General features: G+C 29.6%; 3 protein-coding genes across 3 annotated transcripts in view; all 3 read left to right on the top strand.

Moving 5' to 3' along the window:
- The first annotated feature begins 5454 nt into the window (after positions 1–5454).
- On the top strand, positions 5455–5985 carry LOC123293165 (ribonuclease P protein subunit p14). The gene is made up of 2 exons (XM_044873891.1): positions 5455–5612; positions 5685–5985. The coding sequence occupies exons 1-2, from the start codon at positions 5581–5583 to the stop codon at positions 5983–5985; spliced, it is 333 nt and encodes a 110-aa protein (XP_044729826.1). The 5' UTR covers positions 5455–5580.
- A 2-nt stretch (positions 5986–5987) lies between these two features.
- LOC123293164 (mitochondrial intermembrane space import and assembly protein 40-B) lies at positions 5988–6467 on the top strand. The gene has a single exon (XM_044873890.1). The coding sequence runs from the start codon at positions 5988–5990 to the stop codon at positions 6435–6437; it is 450 nt and encodes a 149-aa protein (XP_044729825.1). The 3' UTR covers positions 6438–6467.
- Positions 6468–8972: 2505 nt separating this feature from the next.
- Positions 8973–17963, top strand: part of LOC123294113 (hypoxia-inducible factor 1-alpha) — a 101937-nt gene continuing 92946 nt past the window's right edge. The window contains exon 1 of the mRNA XM_044875202.1: positions 8973–9176. Within this exon, the coding sequence (XP_044731137.1) occupies positions 9127–9176 (50 nt within the window). The 5' untranslated portion in view covers positions 8973–9126. The remainder of the gene's footprint in view (positions 9177–17963) is intronic.

Here is a 17963-nt window from a genome sequence, read left to right as displayed (position 1 = left end):
ATTTCAAAAAAAAAGCTTACCTCTATCAAACGATTTCAACTTGTCCATTTTGTTCCAAGATCTGATCTACGATTGAATTCCACTATCAAATAAAAATTATTATATATAGGCAAGCGTATACAATCCTTAAACCGATAATATCGCAATCAAAAGCATGTGTGTATATTGTGTAATTTTCCAACGATTAACTAATATTATTAAGCTCAAAATTATGTAACCTATTTTCAAAATTATTTCACATATAAAAAGCTACATTATAAGTGGGTAATATGGCCTGTATTTTATTTTTTTTAAATAGAGCTGCTTAATGAGCTTAAGATAGAGGAAAAGATCGCGTATACAGGCACAAATTCCATCTAGTATTTGGGTGCTGTTAATACTACTGTCTTTATAACAGAGTCAATACATGTTAGTACGATATTATTACACAAATCAGCGTGGCAGGGCAGAACAGTGGAAGCATGCTAGGCTCATAACTCAAAGGTCCTGAAAAGATGAAGAACGGCTTTGACTGGAAACTGGCTTTGACTCCTTAAAACTCTTCTTTGATACGTCCCGAATTGACTGGTCAATTCGTCAATTGCCTACGCACAATACATCACTATCACTAGTTTTAATGGGTAATTTTTGTTTATTGGGTAATTTGTTCGAGAGTTATAGCGTGACAAGAATTTGATGACGCACACCTACACACATAAATTTTAAAAATCATTTCCGTATTGCAGACACCATAAAGTTTACATTTTTTAGCGAGAAAGCAGTAACTATATTCCTTGCTTTTGATTGCGATAGTACTTAGTTATCTATTAAAATAAAAATAATATAAATAAGTTGTTTTTTACGGTAATACTTACAGCTTTTAATTATTTTACTATTCAGTCCATAATTTATATTTTCTCTACAAAACTGCTAATTTCTATTTACGTTATTTATAGCGTACAAAATAATAGATATCACCATACGAATTAGAAATAAGTAAATGGACAGAAAAATATAGCTTTTGAAAATTTCAAAAAACAATTATTTATTACTTCACCTTGGCCTTTATATAGAAAATTAAAAGTTAGGATAATTACCGACTAGGATAATTATCTATTTTAATATACTTATTTATATCTTCATTATTGGAAAAGTTTTGTTAATTGAAAAGTAAAACTTTTAACTAAGATAGCTAAAAAGCTAACATAACTTTTAAAAAGATATTAAAATATTATAATCTTACCCAAGACGTTCAACATTTTAACACTTGAAATTTAGACAAATATTTTTTAAGAGATAAGCTTTCATTGTTCTAAAAGTCTCGTATATGACAAAAGCTTGCCAAAGCTCAAGATGCCAAAAATCCAGGATCATTCGTAGCTCCTCAAGCTTACACTAATAATCCTAATAATCATAAATAAGTAGGGATAAGCTCAGGGAAAAAAATATTTTCTACTTTTTAGTGGAAGTAACTTGTCCTTCAAAAAGTATTTATTGTTTATTAAATATGGTAGAATCGAAGAGTTAGGTGGATGCTTTTACCATAAAAATTCATTCATCATAACAGAACCAATATGTTTAATGAAAATAAAGAATTATAATTTTTCTAACCCTTCCAATATTTGCCTTTACAAGGCGCTATTCTCTTTTCATTTTAAGATTGGTCAAAAGTCCTACAATTCACAAAAAGTACAATTTAATCCTTAAGATAGATGGACATCCCAGAAATAGTAGATCCCATAGATTTTTACAAAAGTCGTAAAAATTTCAATGCCTGATTTGCAAGGTTAATGGACCCATCCATCCCATTATTAGTTAACATATTCTACTTTCCGTTTATCTTTCTCAAACATATGAATCATTGAAAAAAATGAAATTGTTTGTCAAATATAACTGAAAAGATTTATTTACATGATAAATAAGTAAAATAGAAAAACTTCAAAGATATTAGCAATAAGTATAAAGGAACCTAATTTGTTTTCTTTTTCTTTTCATATTATAAAGGATAAGATGGAATAAAGAAAAAAAAAACTGAAGATATACGTATTTCAATTCTAAACATGAATAAATCATTTTGAGCATGGAAAGAAAAATGACATGAATATCTCTTGTGTGCTTGTTACATAAAAATAAATTTTGTATTACTTTAACAATATATCTCTCACTGTCTCATATGTATATGATGATTTTAATTTATTAAAGGTACGGTACAAATCCTAACATGATGTTTAGCCAGTATATCGAATAAATCCTGCCGAAAAAACTCATACAAGTGAAGTCTACGGCGGTGCATGGAAGTTTGAAGGGTGTGTGGAGTGTGGCGGTGTTCCGAAAATGTAGTAATCCCATTTCCTACCCCAAGGTTTTTCAGATATTCGGTATATTGAAGATTTTCTATACAAGAAAGTGTAGAGAGAGTTGCTCAGCTATATGCAACAACATTCCCAAATTAAACTGCCAATCGAATACTCTGTCCTTGTCTATCTCGGTACACATACTAAAAAATGCACCACGCAATAGTTTTGAATTCATTTTGAAAAATAATTCATTTATTTTAAATGTGCTATATCGTAGGATTTTTATTCCTTATATATTTGACTTCTCAGTTGAATTGATAATAAATAGAAAGTACATTAAAATTTAAATTATAATGGTCTCATTTTTTAAAATAAATTTTTGTTTTTTTTTTAATATCACATATTTTATTCGATTAGTTTGACTTGAATTGAGTTTAATTGAATTGAATTTATTGACAACTTTCAAAAAATTTAAAAATATCAGGGACGAAGGATATCTCGTCAAAAGTCTATCGAATCGAAAAGATGATTATTTTTTTGAGAAAGCTTATACTGCGAAAATAGCTAACCAGATAACCGTTTGTAGCAGAAAGTTTGAGAAGAAGAGAATGTAAATAAGATTTGAATTTTAAGGCTTAACGAGGGTAATGTTTTTGAGAAATAAGCTTACTATTTGCAACACGATACACTAGATAGAGTGAATAGGTACTTATGCGCAAACTTTTGATGGAATTAAATATAAAATTAAAATTTATTATACAGATTTACAATTTATTATGATTATTGTGGTTTTACATGTTTGTATGTAAAATTAACTATGTCATTGCTGTGTGCAAAATACATGTACTATAATATACCTTGCATACATAAAAAACGCCACTATTATAAACGCCACATAACCTCTATCTACAGAAAAACGTTGCTCTAAAAGAACACTCAAAGAATCATACATCAGATCCGTAACCAGAGCATGGCAAAGGAGGCACTCGCCACCAGCATACTTTCATACTTGGTTTATCAAAATTGGTTAAAATTTGGATTTGATAGAGCAAAATTAAATTTTTTGGATTCTGATGACGTCATAAAGTTCAAAAATTCGACTTTTTTGATAACTCAACCAAAATTTATCCGATCTCATTGGAACTTTTTTTGAAACCCACAAATTTTGGATCATTCTTTCCAGCTGTGATGTTAGTTTTTTGCTAGCTATTACTTATGTACTTAATTCCGGGACCAGGACTCCACATTCTTGAAACCTATCACAGCTAGGTAAATTCTGATCACAAATTTAAAAAGTATGGCCCAAATTTAGTCGAATTGCATACTTGGTTTATCAAAATTGGTTAAAATTTGGATCTGATAGAGCAAAATTAAATTTTTTGGATTCTGTTGACGTCATAAAGTTCAAAAATTCGACTTTTTTGATAACTCAACCAAATTTGATCCGATCTTATTGGAATTTTTTTTGAAACCCACTAATTTTGGGTCATTCTTTCCAGCTATGATGTTAGTTATTTGCTAGCTATCACTTATGTACTTAATTCCGGGACCAGGACTCCACATTCTTGAAACCTATCACGGCTAGGTAAATTCTGATCACAAATTTGAAAAGTATGACCCAAATTTAGTCGAATTGCATACTTGGTTTATCAAAATTGGTTAAAATTTGGATCTGATAGAGCAAAATTAAATTTTTTGGATTCTGATGACGTCATAAAGTTCAAAAATTCGACTTTTTTGATAACTCAACCAAATTTGATCCGATCTTATTGGAATTTTTTTTGAAACCCACTAATTTTGGGTCATTCTTTTCAGCTGTGATGTCAATTTCTCGCTAGCTATCACTTATGTGCTTAATTTCGGGACCAGGACTCCACATTCTTGAAACCTATCACAGATAGGTAAATTCTGATTACAAATTTGAAAAATATTTATTTCACTTACCTTAGCTCCAGTATTTGTATATAGAGGTGTCATACAATCATATATAATATACAATACCAAGCAAGTATAATAGAATTCTATCAATAAATTCATTTTTATATTATTTACGATTTCGATGATTGTCATGAATAGGACATGAATTTATTTATGATCACAAATCAGTACTTGAATCATTCAAATCATGTTTAATTTATAGATTTTTATTATGTAAAATGACACACATACAAATATATAAAAAGATGGATAAATCATACGAATTATTATTAATATTATTATTATCCTATAATTTGATTTTATTAGAAAATTTATTTGTTTGTTCAAAGATTGTCTGAAGAACGATGTCTGCTTATTTGAAGAAGGTAAATAGACCGAAATCAAATTGGGATTGGAGCCTTGGCTAGAAAATTTAATATAAGGGCATAAATCATTGATTTTATTTAAATATACTTACTAGCAGTTATCCGCTGCATCGCTGGGCGATATCAACTTTAAAAACAAAGACTACCGCGTTATAGCAATTGTATATTTCCCTTGCCTTTACTGATTTCACCTTTTATTCACAATTTCGTGCATTCTATAGATGAAATCAATTTTGAAATGTGTTAGGTAGTAGATTTAAAAATGTTGCATTTGTATACAAACTTTCGTTGTCTTCTTCACCATTTAAGAATTAAATTTCCAAAAATCCGTTCTTAGTGAGAGCTTACATCGCGAAATGAGTAACTCTGCTAAATTTCAAGTCATTCTGGCTTATAGTTTTAGAGATCTCGTGATGAGTCAGTGAATGAGTGGAAGTTGTCTTAAAAAATGAATGGATAGGCAACTTGTTCTACGTTAATGTTATACATGATGCCAAATTAAATGAAGGTTAAACAAATAATACAAAAAAAATCTTTGTATTTAAAATTGAAGATACCCAGCGAAGCGAATGGGTAGTAACTGCTAGTAAATAAATAAAAATAGCATTTACCAAGTATATCACAAGGACGCTTCCCGAGTTAACTTATTTATTTCTTGAGTCTTTTTTAATAATACAAAATATTTTTTTTTTTAGATCGATTGTTGTACAAACACTATTTGAACACTCATAAAATATGGGACACCCTGTATTATAAAAATATGTAAAAATTTACACACAAGAGAGCAGCACATACTTATATGTTGTATATGTAACGAATGCCACCTATTCATAGAAACTAAAATGTGTAAGCCGATAACAACGAAAGTTGTAAACTTGTATACGAATCTAAGATAAGAAAATTCCCAATTTCATATGGCAGTAATTTATAAAATGTATTCATAAAATTTGAAAAATCAATCAAAATTTTATTACTACTACATGAATCAGCTGTAATGTATTATGAGTAATTACCATTATTTAGATTTAACACTGTAAGTTTGACTTTTATTTTCTGTTATCTATATTTCAAAAGTATGGTTATGTATTGAATTGTATTGTTTTAGTGAACTACCAAAAGGATTGAAGCGAGAAATACCTGCAGTATTTTTTAAGAAACATGTTATGCAAGCATTGAATGCATTATTTGGTGAAGTTGGTGCAAGTACAACCGTTGATTTATTAAAATACGAATCAATACCACATCGAGCTGTCTTACGAGTTCCATCTGTGTATTACGTGAAATTACGTAGCTCATTAACTTTAGCTGGTGATTACGAAGGCATTCCGTGTGCATACCGCATACATAAATCCTCCACATATCTATTAAATTTATTGGGTGATAGTCGAAACTACAATCACGAATAAAAATGCCACAGTGTGAACAACGGGGTAAGGATGTTATTTGCTTCGCTTCAAAAGAAGAACTAGCAACACCTAGTACTGTCTCCTTACCACCACCGGAACAACCAGCTGGATTAATATTAGAAAATGGTGAAATAAATTGGAACTGTCCATGTTTAGGCGGCATGGCAACTGGCCCGTGTGGAGTAGAATTTCGATCAGCATTCTCATGTTTTCATTACAGTGAGAATGAACCGAAGGGTGCCGAATGTTTGGAAGCATTTCAAGCTATGCAAGATTGTATGAAACAATATCCGACATTGTATAAACAGTCTGATGATGAAGATGACATACCTGAGATACCAGGCATAAATGAATCGCCTGAAGTTGAATTGCTTGATTCCGAACATCATAATATATCTGAAAAGAATATTCAGCAAATGGATCAGAAAACTGTAGAAAAAACAAAACAATAATTGCCATCAATTATGCTTTGAAAATTTTGTTAATTTATTGATTGAAACTCTTGAAATAATATTTTCTGTACAATTTAATTGATTTACTCGATGTCATATTTTTTTGGATATTTTCTAAATATTTTCGTCTCGAAAAGATTGTTATTTAATTGTAATAAATACAGAAATTTTATGCTATGTTTTATTCAATATGAATTTCTTTAGGTTGTAAATTACTGTAATCATTACAATAAATGTAGTTTGTTTAAAATAGTATTGCATTGTTTAATTTACTTTAGTAGTTACCTTAAAAAAAGAAAAACTAATTGAAACTTGAAAACGAATTACTGAAAAATTTGAGCATGCTTATATAACTTTTTAACGAGCTCAGAAATTCTGAATTCATTTGGTAAACTTGTGGGAATGTTCTATAAAATTTTTGTTGAAATATAATTATTTTGAAAGCTTTTATTTCAAACTATCGACTATTGATGATGTAATATAGAAAGAAACTAAGATGTTCACGGGTTTTTATTGCAGGAATCGTTCAATTGGTTATTAAAGAAGAAAAACTTCGGAGTGCTCTTAAATGAGAGGGTGGAAATTGAAGATAGGGATGAAAAAGCAAAGCACTCCCTTTGCTTTGTCTAAATATCTCGGAAGTTAAGCAAAATTTGATCCTTATTAAGGTCATCAATAAAAAAAAATGAGAACATCGCAAAACGTTGTAAAGGAATTAAAAGGGGATTTACATGGAATATTCGTTTTTTTATACATATTCTTGTTTAAAATTGAACAATAAGACCATAGAATATATAACCTTACGGAAATAAGACTTTTACGATATCTTTAATGAATCTTATCTTTATTATTTTCAAGACAGGGAAAACAAATTTATTATTTTATAATCACCTATTAGATGTACGTTGCTTGTCCGATATTAAACGGTATAGGTACATAATGCATTTTTTTCTCAATCAATGAAGATCTGTTTTTTTATATCATACTTTTAAGGGGAAAAAAGGTTGTATCACCTTGCGATTGGACTTCTCGGCTTCACTTCATTCTACGATTTTTGAACTCATGAAAAACAACATTTCTTCGCCCAAGTAGAAAATTTCTAACTTAACGTAAAACATCGTTCCTACTTTTGTCTATTCTATACATAGATAAAATATATGATTCTTCACTAAGTAAAGTTTGAAACACTCTCCAATAACCATAGAGGTATGAAGATAGACAACGCTAGCCAGTAAGTGGATGCGATATGCGAAGCGAGAAAGAAGACTGTCAGTAAGTTCCCCTGTTTCGTTGCCTAATACATATACTTATACTTACTAATACATACACTTATACTAATACACATAATAAGTACCTATATGTACTTATGATTACGACAGGGCACAGGGTAACTGATTGACAGTCTTCTCTCTCATTCATCATATCGCATTCCGTTACAGGCTAGCACAACCATCGCGTTCTCTATGTATATTCTATAAAATTCTGTGCCAATTACAGAACTGTGCGTCGTCCTACAGACATATAATATTCTGAAATTTTCATATCACAAAATGTCTTATACAAAACATCGTGATTTCACTGAATTTTTCGCTTTTGACTTATCACTAAAATTTTTTATTAAGAATCCTCAAGGGATTAGACCTAAGCAATTACCTCAGATGTTGGCACGCTTAAAATCGTTTGACACTCAGTCTATGTAATATAATGTCAATGTCTTGCATTCAAGAAAAGAGCAAATGGTTGTTCATATTTTGTCAATAGGTCGTTTAAATGGGATGTTTCCCGTCTTCCACATTAAAAACGCCCCTATTTCAAAGTTTTCGTAAATGCAAACGTCGTAGGTTACACTGAAATAAAGCCACTTTCAAAGTTTCGTAAGAGCGTTAATTATGAAACCATACCCCTTTTCCGTATTGTAGACTACAAGTTTGCTATGCTGTTATAATATCTTCAATGATATTTTCGTTTACATTTACGAAAAATTTAAAATATCATTAGTAAAGCAAAGTTAAAGATAATAAATTTAACTATAATTTATCTAAAAATACAAATTATTCTCCATAATTTTCCCAGCCTTGTATAAAAGCTTTGTTTATATTTCCGGATTTTTGATATATATAATCATATTTATTCTAAAAAAAACCATAATTTTGTAATTAGAGAAATAATTACTTATTAAAAACCAATAAAATTTAAGTATGTGTTAATGATAATAAGTAATATCAAATAAATGTATATAAAATCATTTTTTAAATTTATATTAAGTTCAAGATATTTCACATAGATGTAGCTAAATACAAACTATCTGTCTTCTCATTTAAAACGTCATGAACATAATAAACCAATCTAAAGTCACAACACGATAAAATATTGTATTATATTGAAGTCTAAAATGCTATAGCAGCCAGCTGCTTTATAATATGTGTATTACTTGTCTCAGTTCATCTTATTTGCTAAATTCAATTGATATATTTTTTAAATAATATAAATAAAAATTTGTGGTGTTTTTTAACCTTTCCGATAAATAATAAATAAATAAAAATAAAACATTAGTGTTTATTGTTATAACTTTATTGGAGTGTGACGTAAAAGTGTTGAAATACTATTTTGTGTTGATTTTAATTTGATGTAAGAAGAAATTAAATACTTCCTTGGCAGTGTCTGAGAGTATATAAATTTCTTGAAGAACATGGAGACCACAGTTGTAGCCAAACCAAAAAAATCACAAGAAAAACGAAGGTATATTTTATAACTTTAAATTTTTTAGGTTAATTCTTGAACAAACTTTCACATTTTAAATAAACATGGATATGAAAGTTAATTAATACTACAAAATGTGCTTGAAAAATAACAAAATTTGTGGCTCCTTCAAAACGATTTTTGATTATTATTATTTTTGTAGTGTCCTCATTAAAGTTTAATTACTTGTTCTCATCACATGAAAACAGAGTTGCCAAGTTAAAAAAGGAGTTTTGTTTGTTGATATTTATACATTTTTTAAGGTTCCTTTTAATTAGATTATAAGATTTGTTAAAAAATTGAGCTTTTCCTAATCTTCTCTTTGATAAGATAATCGTATTCCAAATATGACTTGTAAATATTAATTTTTCCAATATTCTGTGTAATCTATTAATTTTTAATGTCATGCTTCGAAAAACCTTTTGTGTCACTGTTTCAAAAAGTATTAGATATAAATGATTATTAAATCTTAACCACCATGGAATTATTTTAAGTTTGAAAGAAAAAAAAAATTTGTTCTAGAAGAATTCTGTCATATTTAAATGCTTAACCAAATATTGTATAATGTTGTAAATGGTTTCAATTTTGTAAAAATATACCTTAAAAAAAGGTTCTAGCTGTTCTGTTTAAAAAAAAAAAACTTTATTTCGATGGAATTATATCTTGAATAACTTTTCATCGTTATTGTTACTCAAAATGTATCCAATTCCTAGTGCTTAGATTCCGTAGAATACATACGAAAAAACAATTTTTGGTCCGTTTTTGCCTAAACTGTACGGTTTGTGGAAAAATGTTTCGAACAAAAAATGTTACCTTTTTAATATCAATCACAACTTTCTAATTTAAAATGAGCCTTTTCGAAATAGAGTGCGCCTTTTAATTGAGCCTGAAAACTTGGGTCAAGCTTAATGTTAGCATAAGATGAAAGAGCGCGCCATCGGCTTAATTACAATCCAGCCAGATTACATTCCCTTCCAGACGCATAAGAGTAAATAATTTGGCCGAGTCGGCAGCTTCCGTCTTTAGGCATTTTTTTTTTTTGATATATTTGCTGTAGAAAGTTTTTCTGGACAAAAAAAGTTCGATATATTTATGCTGGACTCACTTTAAAGATGTAAACTTTTTTATTGGACTTTACTCATCTAACTCTAAATGTTACCAAAAGTATACCTTTTTTGCAAAAAGTGAGAGGTGAAAATCCAGGATGACTGGATTATGGAAGTTATTTTATTGATTTGCTGATCCAATGTGTTGTTTTGTGATATGATATGCTTGTTTTCATTCAAAAAACCATATTGGTTTTGTTTACTTCATGATAAGAAACGTAAAGATGAAATAAATAATAGCAAGTGTTACAAAAGTTTTAATTAGACAAGGAAATGAAGCACTAAAAACGGGTTGACGATTTTGTGTGTCAGTAAGAGGGATCGGGATGCAGTTTTTTCCATTCGATTCGTCAGGGAGTCTACAAACTTTGTGAACAAAAGTGGTAAAACCTGGGAAAACTGGAAACAAAATATCGATGGAAATAAGATAATAAGTCGAATTTTGTTGTTCGGGGGGTTTTTCGGACCGCTGAACTTGAATACAGAACAAAAATAGATCCCAAAGTATTTGGTGCCCAGGGCGGGGAGTACACACCCCGTCGCTTGGAGAATATGTGATATATTTTTTCCTTCGGCGTCTCTCTTTTGTCCGCCCTGGGCACCACTAAAATCATCATGTTATATTTTCCCGACGGTTTCAAAGAGCCACAATAAATCCATAAAGGCGGCACATTTGTGGTGACATAGTGGGCCTTTGGAACAGTCGAAAAATATGGCATCATACTAAGTAATTATATATAAAATTCTCTTCAAGTTCCTGGTGGAGCTAAAAGAGGAGTTTTTCAATTTTGAATTTAGGATACCAACCCATGTTATAATACACAATTTTAAAATTCGCCGTGTTTTCTACTGATAAATTAAACTTCTTTAAAAAAATAGTCATTTTAAAAAACCTATTAATGTGGATCTTCTTAGGTTTTTTGTCAGATTTTGAAAGTGGGTTATCTTAGGAATCGCTCCATCTTAGACGCAGGTACTTTAACACAAAATAAACAAATAAGTTCATAAACACCATGTCTTTGGAACTGTTATAATGTCAGCGCGATCCACCGATTTTTCGTCGTTCTTACTTTGTCTGATGCTGGATGAAGTCTATGGTTTATTCTACGTCTCTTGACGCGCAAGAAAAGCTTGGGAATTGGATCTTTGAAATTGCAGGAATATTTATTCTGTATGTTATCTTGTATTTAAGTAATGCAATAATTTGGGTCTGTTTATGTACATATTTTTTTGTATATTTTGTTGCTAAAGAAAACATTCCTAAAATAGTGCCGTGCAATTCTGAAACCCACTATATGTATTTTTCAACAATAGATATGTAAAAGTATTGTTATCAAATCAAGTTAAAAATGTGGCTTTACTCACTTTATTATAATAATTTATAACAATGGTATCAAAAAATAATAAACAAAAATAATTACGTGGATTAGGTACTATTTATTATTGAGCTTTTTATTAATTATGACTCAGCTTTAAACAATAACAACCGAGCTGATATTACCCAGTATCACTATGCAATAATAGATGGTAACACTTTGCCGTATGGATGCGAGGTCTTCGTCCAAGCTTGAGTGTCAGATGTTGCCTTAGGGCTGGCAAATCGTGACTTCATATTTACTAGCCTTGATCAAAGCTTGGATAAAAATTTTCCAAGTTTATTTTATTACATTGACTTAATTTATTCTATTGGCTGAGATTTCGCAAGGGCCGGTAAACCAAAACTTGATTTATTAATCTTGTTCGAAGTTTTTCCAAGCTTAATTTATTACATTACCTTGGTTAGATTAGCTGGTGCTTGGGATAGGACTGGCAAACCAAGACTGATATATTTGTCTTGATCGCGGCTTGAAAAAAAAAGCAGGAAATACAAGGCTAGGTTCTTTAGATTTGGTTGAGGAATGGGAATGGACTGGAACAGAGAAAAGTGATTCTCACAGTGATTACTCGAATTCCTATACTTAATTTCTCAGCTCAAATTTTCAAGCTTGGCATCTCGTACTTGATACCTTTGCTTTATACAAATCTGTGTGTAAAAAATGAAACCTGAAGTATCTCTTACATAGAGTAGTCACACCTATTAATGAAATAATTATTATTTATTAGTAAAACTCAACAATTTATCTAGTTAATGGTATGTTAAGTTGAAAAATTTTGAATTTTTATTGACGGTGGCGGTCATTATGGGTCACCATATATATACGACGATGATTCATTATTAAAACTGTGATTATTCACTGTCCAAAACTGACCAGTTCTACTTCAACTTTGTACTTTTCATATACAGTTGCGCATTAAGTAATAATATTTAAAAATCATAATTTTTATCTTATCATTATCGCGAAAGATAAACTAGTTTATGTAAAGCGACCCTAGGCTTCAGCACTTGTTACTTAAGAGCATAGCTCTGTTGATAGTTGTAAACTTTAAATGGTTGCTTATAAAAGAGTAACAGTTAGAGCAGTTCTTCGAAATGTTAACCTTTCGAAACAATTGTAGGAGTTTGATTTATAAAGAATATGCGTTATTTAAGTTTTGTATTTTTTGGGGGTACAAAGTAGGTAGTAAAATTTTAGATATTAGAGTCATTCTTACAGCCCAAATTATAAATCATACCTCAATATCAATGTAATAGCTTTTAGTGGAAATTTTTTGTGATCTCTATTGGAAAAATCACTAATGATGCAAAGCAATCAATATACAGCATAAAACGAAAAAAAAAATGAGGCTCCTAAAAGGTTTCATACTAGATTGGTCATGCAACCTTAGTACCTCAATGTTATAATTATTCAATTGCTAAAGTTTAAAAAAATTATATTACATATTCATTTTTTGTAGAAATATATGGTATATATATGTAAGGAAGCAAATCGCCATGTGCATCAAGTTACCTAAGCACCTGTTACGCCTCCATAGAATGATTTTAGGGTTTTCGTATAAGTGTCTCGAAAAACACCCAAAATAAAAAGATAAAATCGGTCTTTTCACAACTAATTCACGACTAATCTAGTTTTTATACCATGTATATATGAAATATGCATAGTATATTAAGTTTAGTCCCAAGTTTGTAACGCTTAAAAATAATGATGCTAGGAAAAAAATTTTTTCATAGGTGTTCATAAAATCACCTAATCAGTCCATTTCCGGTTGTCCGTCCGTCCGTCCGTCTGTGGACACGATAACTCAAAAACGAAAAAAGATAACGAGCTGAAATTTTTACAGCATACTCAGGACGTAAAAAGTGAGGTCAAGTTCGTAAATGAGCATCATAGGTCAATTGGGTCTTGGGTCCGTAGGACCCATCTTGTAAACCGTTAGAGATAGAACAAAAGTTGTAAAAAACTGTAAAAAATGTTTCTTATAAAAAAATAAACAACTTTTGTTTGAAACATTTTCTTGTAAACATCACTGTTTACCCACGAGGGCGCTAATTAGGTGCAAAGTGTATATTAATATGGGAATATCAGTTATGTGTGTTTGGCTATTTAAGAGTGGATATCTTTCTTTATTTACGCATCAAAAAACAAACGATTGCGTTATCAACACTGTCTATACATGGTATTTCAACAATTAACTCAGTCAATTGTTTGTTCTCACTTGTTTAAATTAAATTGCGTCAAGAAACTGCTCTTAAATTTTCTATGTTTATTAAGAAACATCCTGTATGTTATACCCTGTACGATGCGTTGTTTCAGGAATAAACATGTGAGCCAGTTACGATATGATTTAAATAAAAAAAATTACCTCTTATATAATTCGTAATTAATTATTATATAATAGTTACCTGTTATATAATATTTATTTTGTGTGCGTGTGTTTACTTATAGACATAAAGTGCCTTCCTCAAGGAATTTTATGTCACAGAAAATATTACAAACAATAAAATGAAATATTTATTTACAAATAACATGACAAATGAATTTTTCATGTAAATATTTACTGAAACATTTTATAAATAATAAAAATTTAAAAAACGATGTTGATGTTTATATACAAACGTTTAGTAAAATATCAGTAGCATTCAGTTTAACCTCGAAATATTTTATAGAGGCTAAATTACAGGTTAAGTTTTTAAAAAAGTGATAAGTATTAGTTACCAGAAACTATGTATAATTTTCATTTTTGTAGTTCCTATATTCGTGAAAAATGATTGGATCTGAATCATCTAAACAGCTCATTCGAAAACTTTTCATTTTTTAGTTTTCGGATCAGAATCTTAAAAATTATTATCATTCATTACTCCATTCTAGAGGATACAGTGTTCCCTTTCTAGTTTATGTTTTTGAAAACGTGCACTAAAAGTAACAAAATAAGAAAAACTTTTACAAAAAGAAAGCTTACTTCAAAAGAAAAACTTTTCCAAAACAAATTAATATGCACTTAAAAATAAAAAAATAACGATAATATAATGCAGTTAAAATTATTGTTATTTTTGGAGTCGGTGTCAGCCAAGCTAATGTAGCAAACTGTTCTGCCACAGTACGTTGTTTCCTTGGTTGACACCGACTCCAATAATAACAATAATTTTTTTATCTTTTAGTGCATATTAATTTGTTTTGGAAAGTTTTTCTTCTGAAGTTGGTTTTGTTTTTGTTAAAAGTTTTTGAAGTTATACTTCTTTTGGCGCGTTTGGATGAGAGTGAATTTGTGAGCTGCGCGCGCACGAACGACATGATGAAGTTAGCCACAGAATTGAAATAATAAAAAAATATATTTTCAACACTGAATATAGTTACAGTACTGAGTGTTCATACTATACACTACATAGTACTTATATCCCTGAGCCAGTTCAAGTCGATGGTTGTGAAATATAGTATTCATATGAATAATTAATTTTGAATGAAAGAAGTATAACTTCTAACGCGTGTACATAAGTACACACACTCTTTTTTTTTTTATTAAATAATCAACCGGAGAGTGCCATTTTGAAGCAAAAAAGTGAATAAGCTGCCCTCTGCTTAAATATATTTGAATGCAACTAGTTAATGTCTAAGAATTAAGTTAAATATAGTTTGTATTATCAGTTTTTATCATACAATATGGGTTTTACTTTACATATCATTTGCTTGAGGACATTTTGATATTTTGTATATAATTATATCGAAACACTTGAACTTATTCATTTACAAGAAATATTACTAATAATCTAATAAATGATATTAAAAACAACAATTAACACTCGTTAATTACTTATTAATTACTCATATACCTGTGTTTATAATGAACTTGCGGCGTCTCAGTTTAAATAATGTTAGTAGTTTTGATAAGGTTCAAGATTGATTGATGATTTTTAACATAACTATTTTTAGTTATTTTTAAATGTTAACCCAGTTTTTGTTACCAATTCAAATTTGAATTTTTAGTTTGATAAGAAAATTTGAAGATGTTTCCACATTTTTTTAGTTTTTATTTTTGTATTTTTGTATTTGTTTTTTAATTTAATTACTTGCATTATACTAGCAAATACATGCCTGCTTTGCTGAGCAATTTCTCTTTTAAAAACGAAGACTATCACGTTATAGCCCTCACTTATCCTCCCTTTTGTTCACAATTTTATGAATTTTAATTTTTTTTGCCCATCATATTCGCTGATATTGTAACTTTCTGTAGGTCTAATCATGAAATTCAACTGATTTTTATACTTTTTAGATCAAAATTACCGCATCCACCGAGTTTTATCAATTTCCAAAATTTTTTTTCGATTTTCTCGATTTTTTCAAAGGGGTACCCCTTAAAAAAATTGCAAAAAATCGAGAAATTTTTTGTATCTCCAATTTGGATAAAACTCAGTATATAAGGTAATTTTGACCCAAAAATTACAAAAATCGGGTGCATTTGATGACTGGTCGAATAGTTTTTGAGATACGGACTAAAATCGATCCAAATTTTGCGATATCTCAGAAACTCTGCATCCAATCATTAAATTAACCCGATTTTTATACTTTTTGGATCAAAATTACCCCATCCACCGAGTTTCATCAAATTTCTAAACAACATTTTTTTTTCGATTTTCTCGATTTTTTCAAAGGGGTACCCCTTAAAAAAATTGCAAAAAATCGAGAAATTTTTTGTATCTCCAATTTTGATAAAACTCAGTATATAAGGTAATTTTGAACCAAAAATTACAAAAATCGGGTACATTTGATGACTAATCGAATATTTTTTGAGATACGGACTAAAATCGATCCAAATATTGCGATATCTCAGAAACTCTGCATCCAATCATTAAATTAACCGATTTTTATACTTTTTGGATCAAAATTATCCCATCCACCGAGTTTCATCAAATTCCAAATTTTTTTTGCTTGGTTATTTTTCATTTAACTACGCTCAAGTGTTGTTAATTTATTTCACAGCTCCTGTAAATTAATACATTATATGTATTTATATATAATATATAAAGGTACCTCGTTCTTACCGGGTTTCCCTGAAACAGCTCATATAATAGTTTCTTACTGTCTTTTTTCTAATTCTGCTTAGTTTAATTTTTTTGTCATTTGTACATATGTACGATTGTGTTAATTATATATATTTAATTCCTCTATTACCATACTCAAGGTTCTATGATGTAATACACGAATATAAACAATATAATGTATTATATGAATGCTAATTGATCAGTTCGAATATTGTTTTTTGTTTCACTTAATTTTAATAAAAACTATGCAAATGTGTCATATATATTTATAGGTCATTCACATTTTACGTACATTGCCAGGAAAAAGATTTTATTTTAGTTGTCTTCTTATAATTGTGTGTTAGATACTTAAGTTTTTGAATGTAACTAAAAATTACATCTGTAGTGTGATCAAATTAGCTTTTTGAATATTTTAATTCTGAGTTCGGAGAAAAAAATTGAATTTAGTAGATCATTATGATACAAAATGAAGAAACTAAAATCTAACATTTTTTGACGGTCGGAAGGGGTCCAAAAAAAATGGTAAAGTGGCCTAATCCGGTCTTTCGCGTCAGACACCGTCGGATTGAGTTAAAAATAAAAAAGCGTTTAATAAACTTAGGCGCCGTAAAAAGGCGAAAAAAATGAGCTGCGAATGAACCCGATTGGTCCATCGATGTCCCCACAAATTGCAAAAAACCATCGATTTTGCTCGAAAATTCAAAACTTCATAGCTCTTGTTGTTTTAAAGATTCAAAGCTGAGATTGAAATGGATTGTAGCTTTTGTGCCCATGAAGTATCACACACAATTTCAGCAAGATCGAATGTATACTTTTTGCAAACCGCAGCTGAATGCAAAAAACAGGACTTTTGTAAAATGGCCCTAAAAAAGTTGTGGTGCGGTAACGCGCTATTTTTTTTACGCAATCATATGCTTCAATAGTTAAAGTAATACCTACTAAAGTGCCAACCTCTCATCTTTAGTAAAAGTTTACGAAAATATTAATTTTAAATTACTATTATTTTAAATTATAACATTCAAAATAGGATGGGAGTAATGGGAGCAATTATATTAAGAGACATGTCACATAACTTCTGTTATAAAATTAGTGGGTTTCAAAAAAAATTCCTATAAGATCGGATCAAATTTGGTCGAGTTATAAAAAAAGTCGAATTTTTGAACTTTATTACGTCATCAGAATCCAAAAAATTTAATTTTGTTCTATCACATCCAAATTTTATCCAATTTTGATAAACCAAGTATGGAATTCTCCTAAATTTGGGTC

Source organism: Chrysoperla carnea, chromosome 2, assembly GCF_905475395.1.
Source record: "Chrysoperla carnea chromosome 2, inChrCarn1.1, whole genome shotgun sequence".
NCBI lineage: Eukaryota > Metazoa > Arthropoda > Insecta > Neuroptera > Chrysopidae > Chrysoperla > Chrysoperla carnea.
This window is presented reverse-complemented; position numbering and strand designations above follow the sequence as displayed.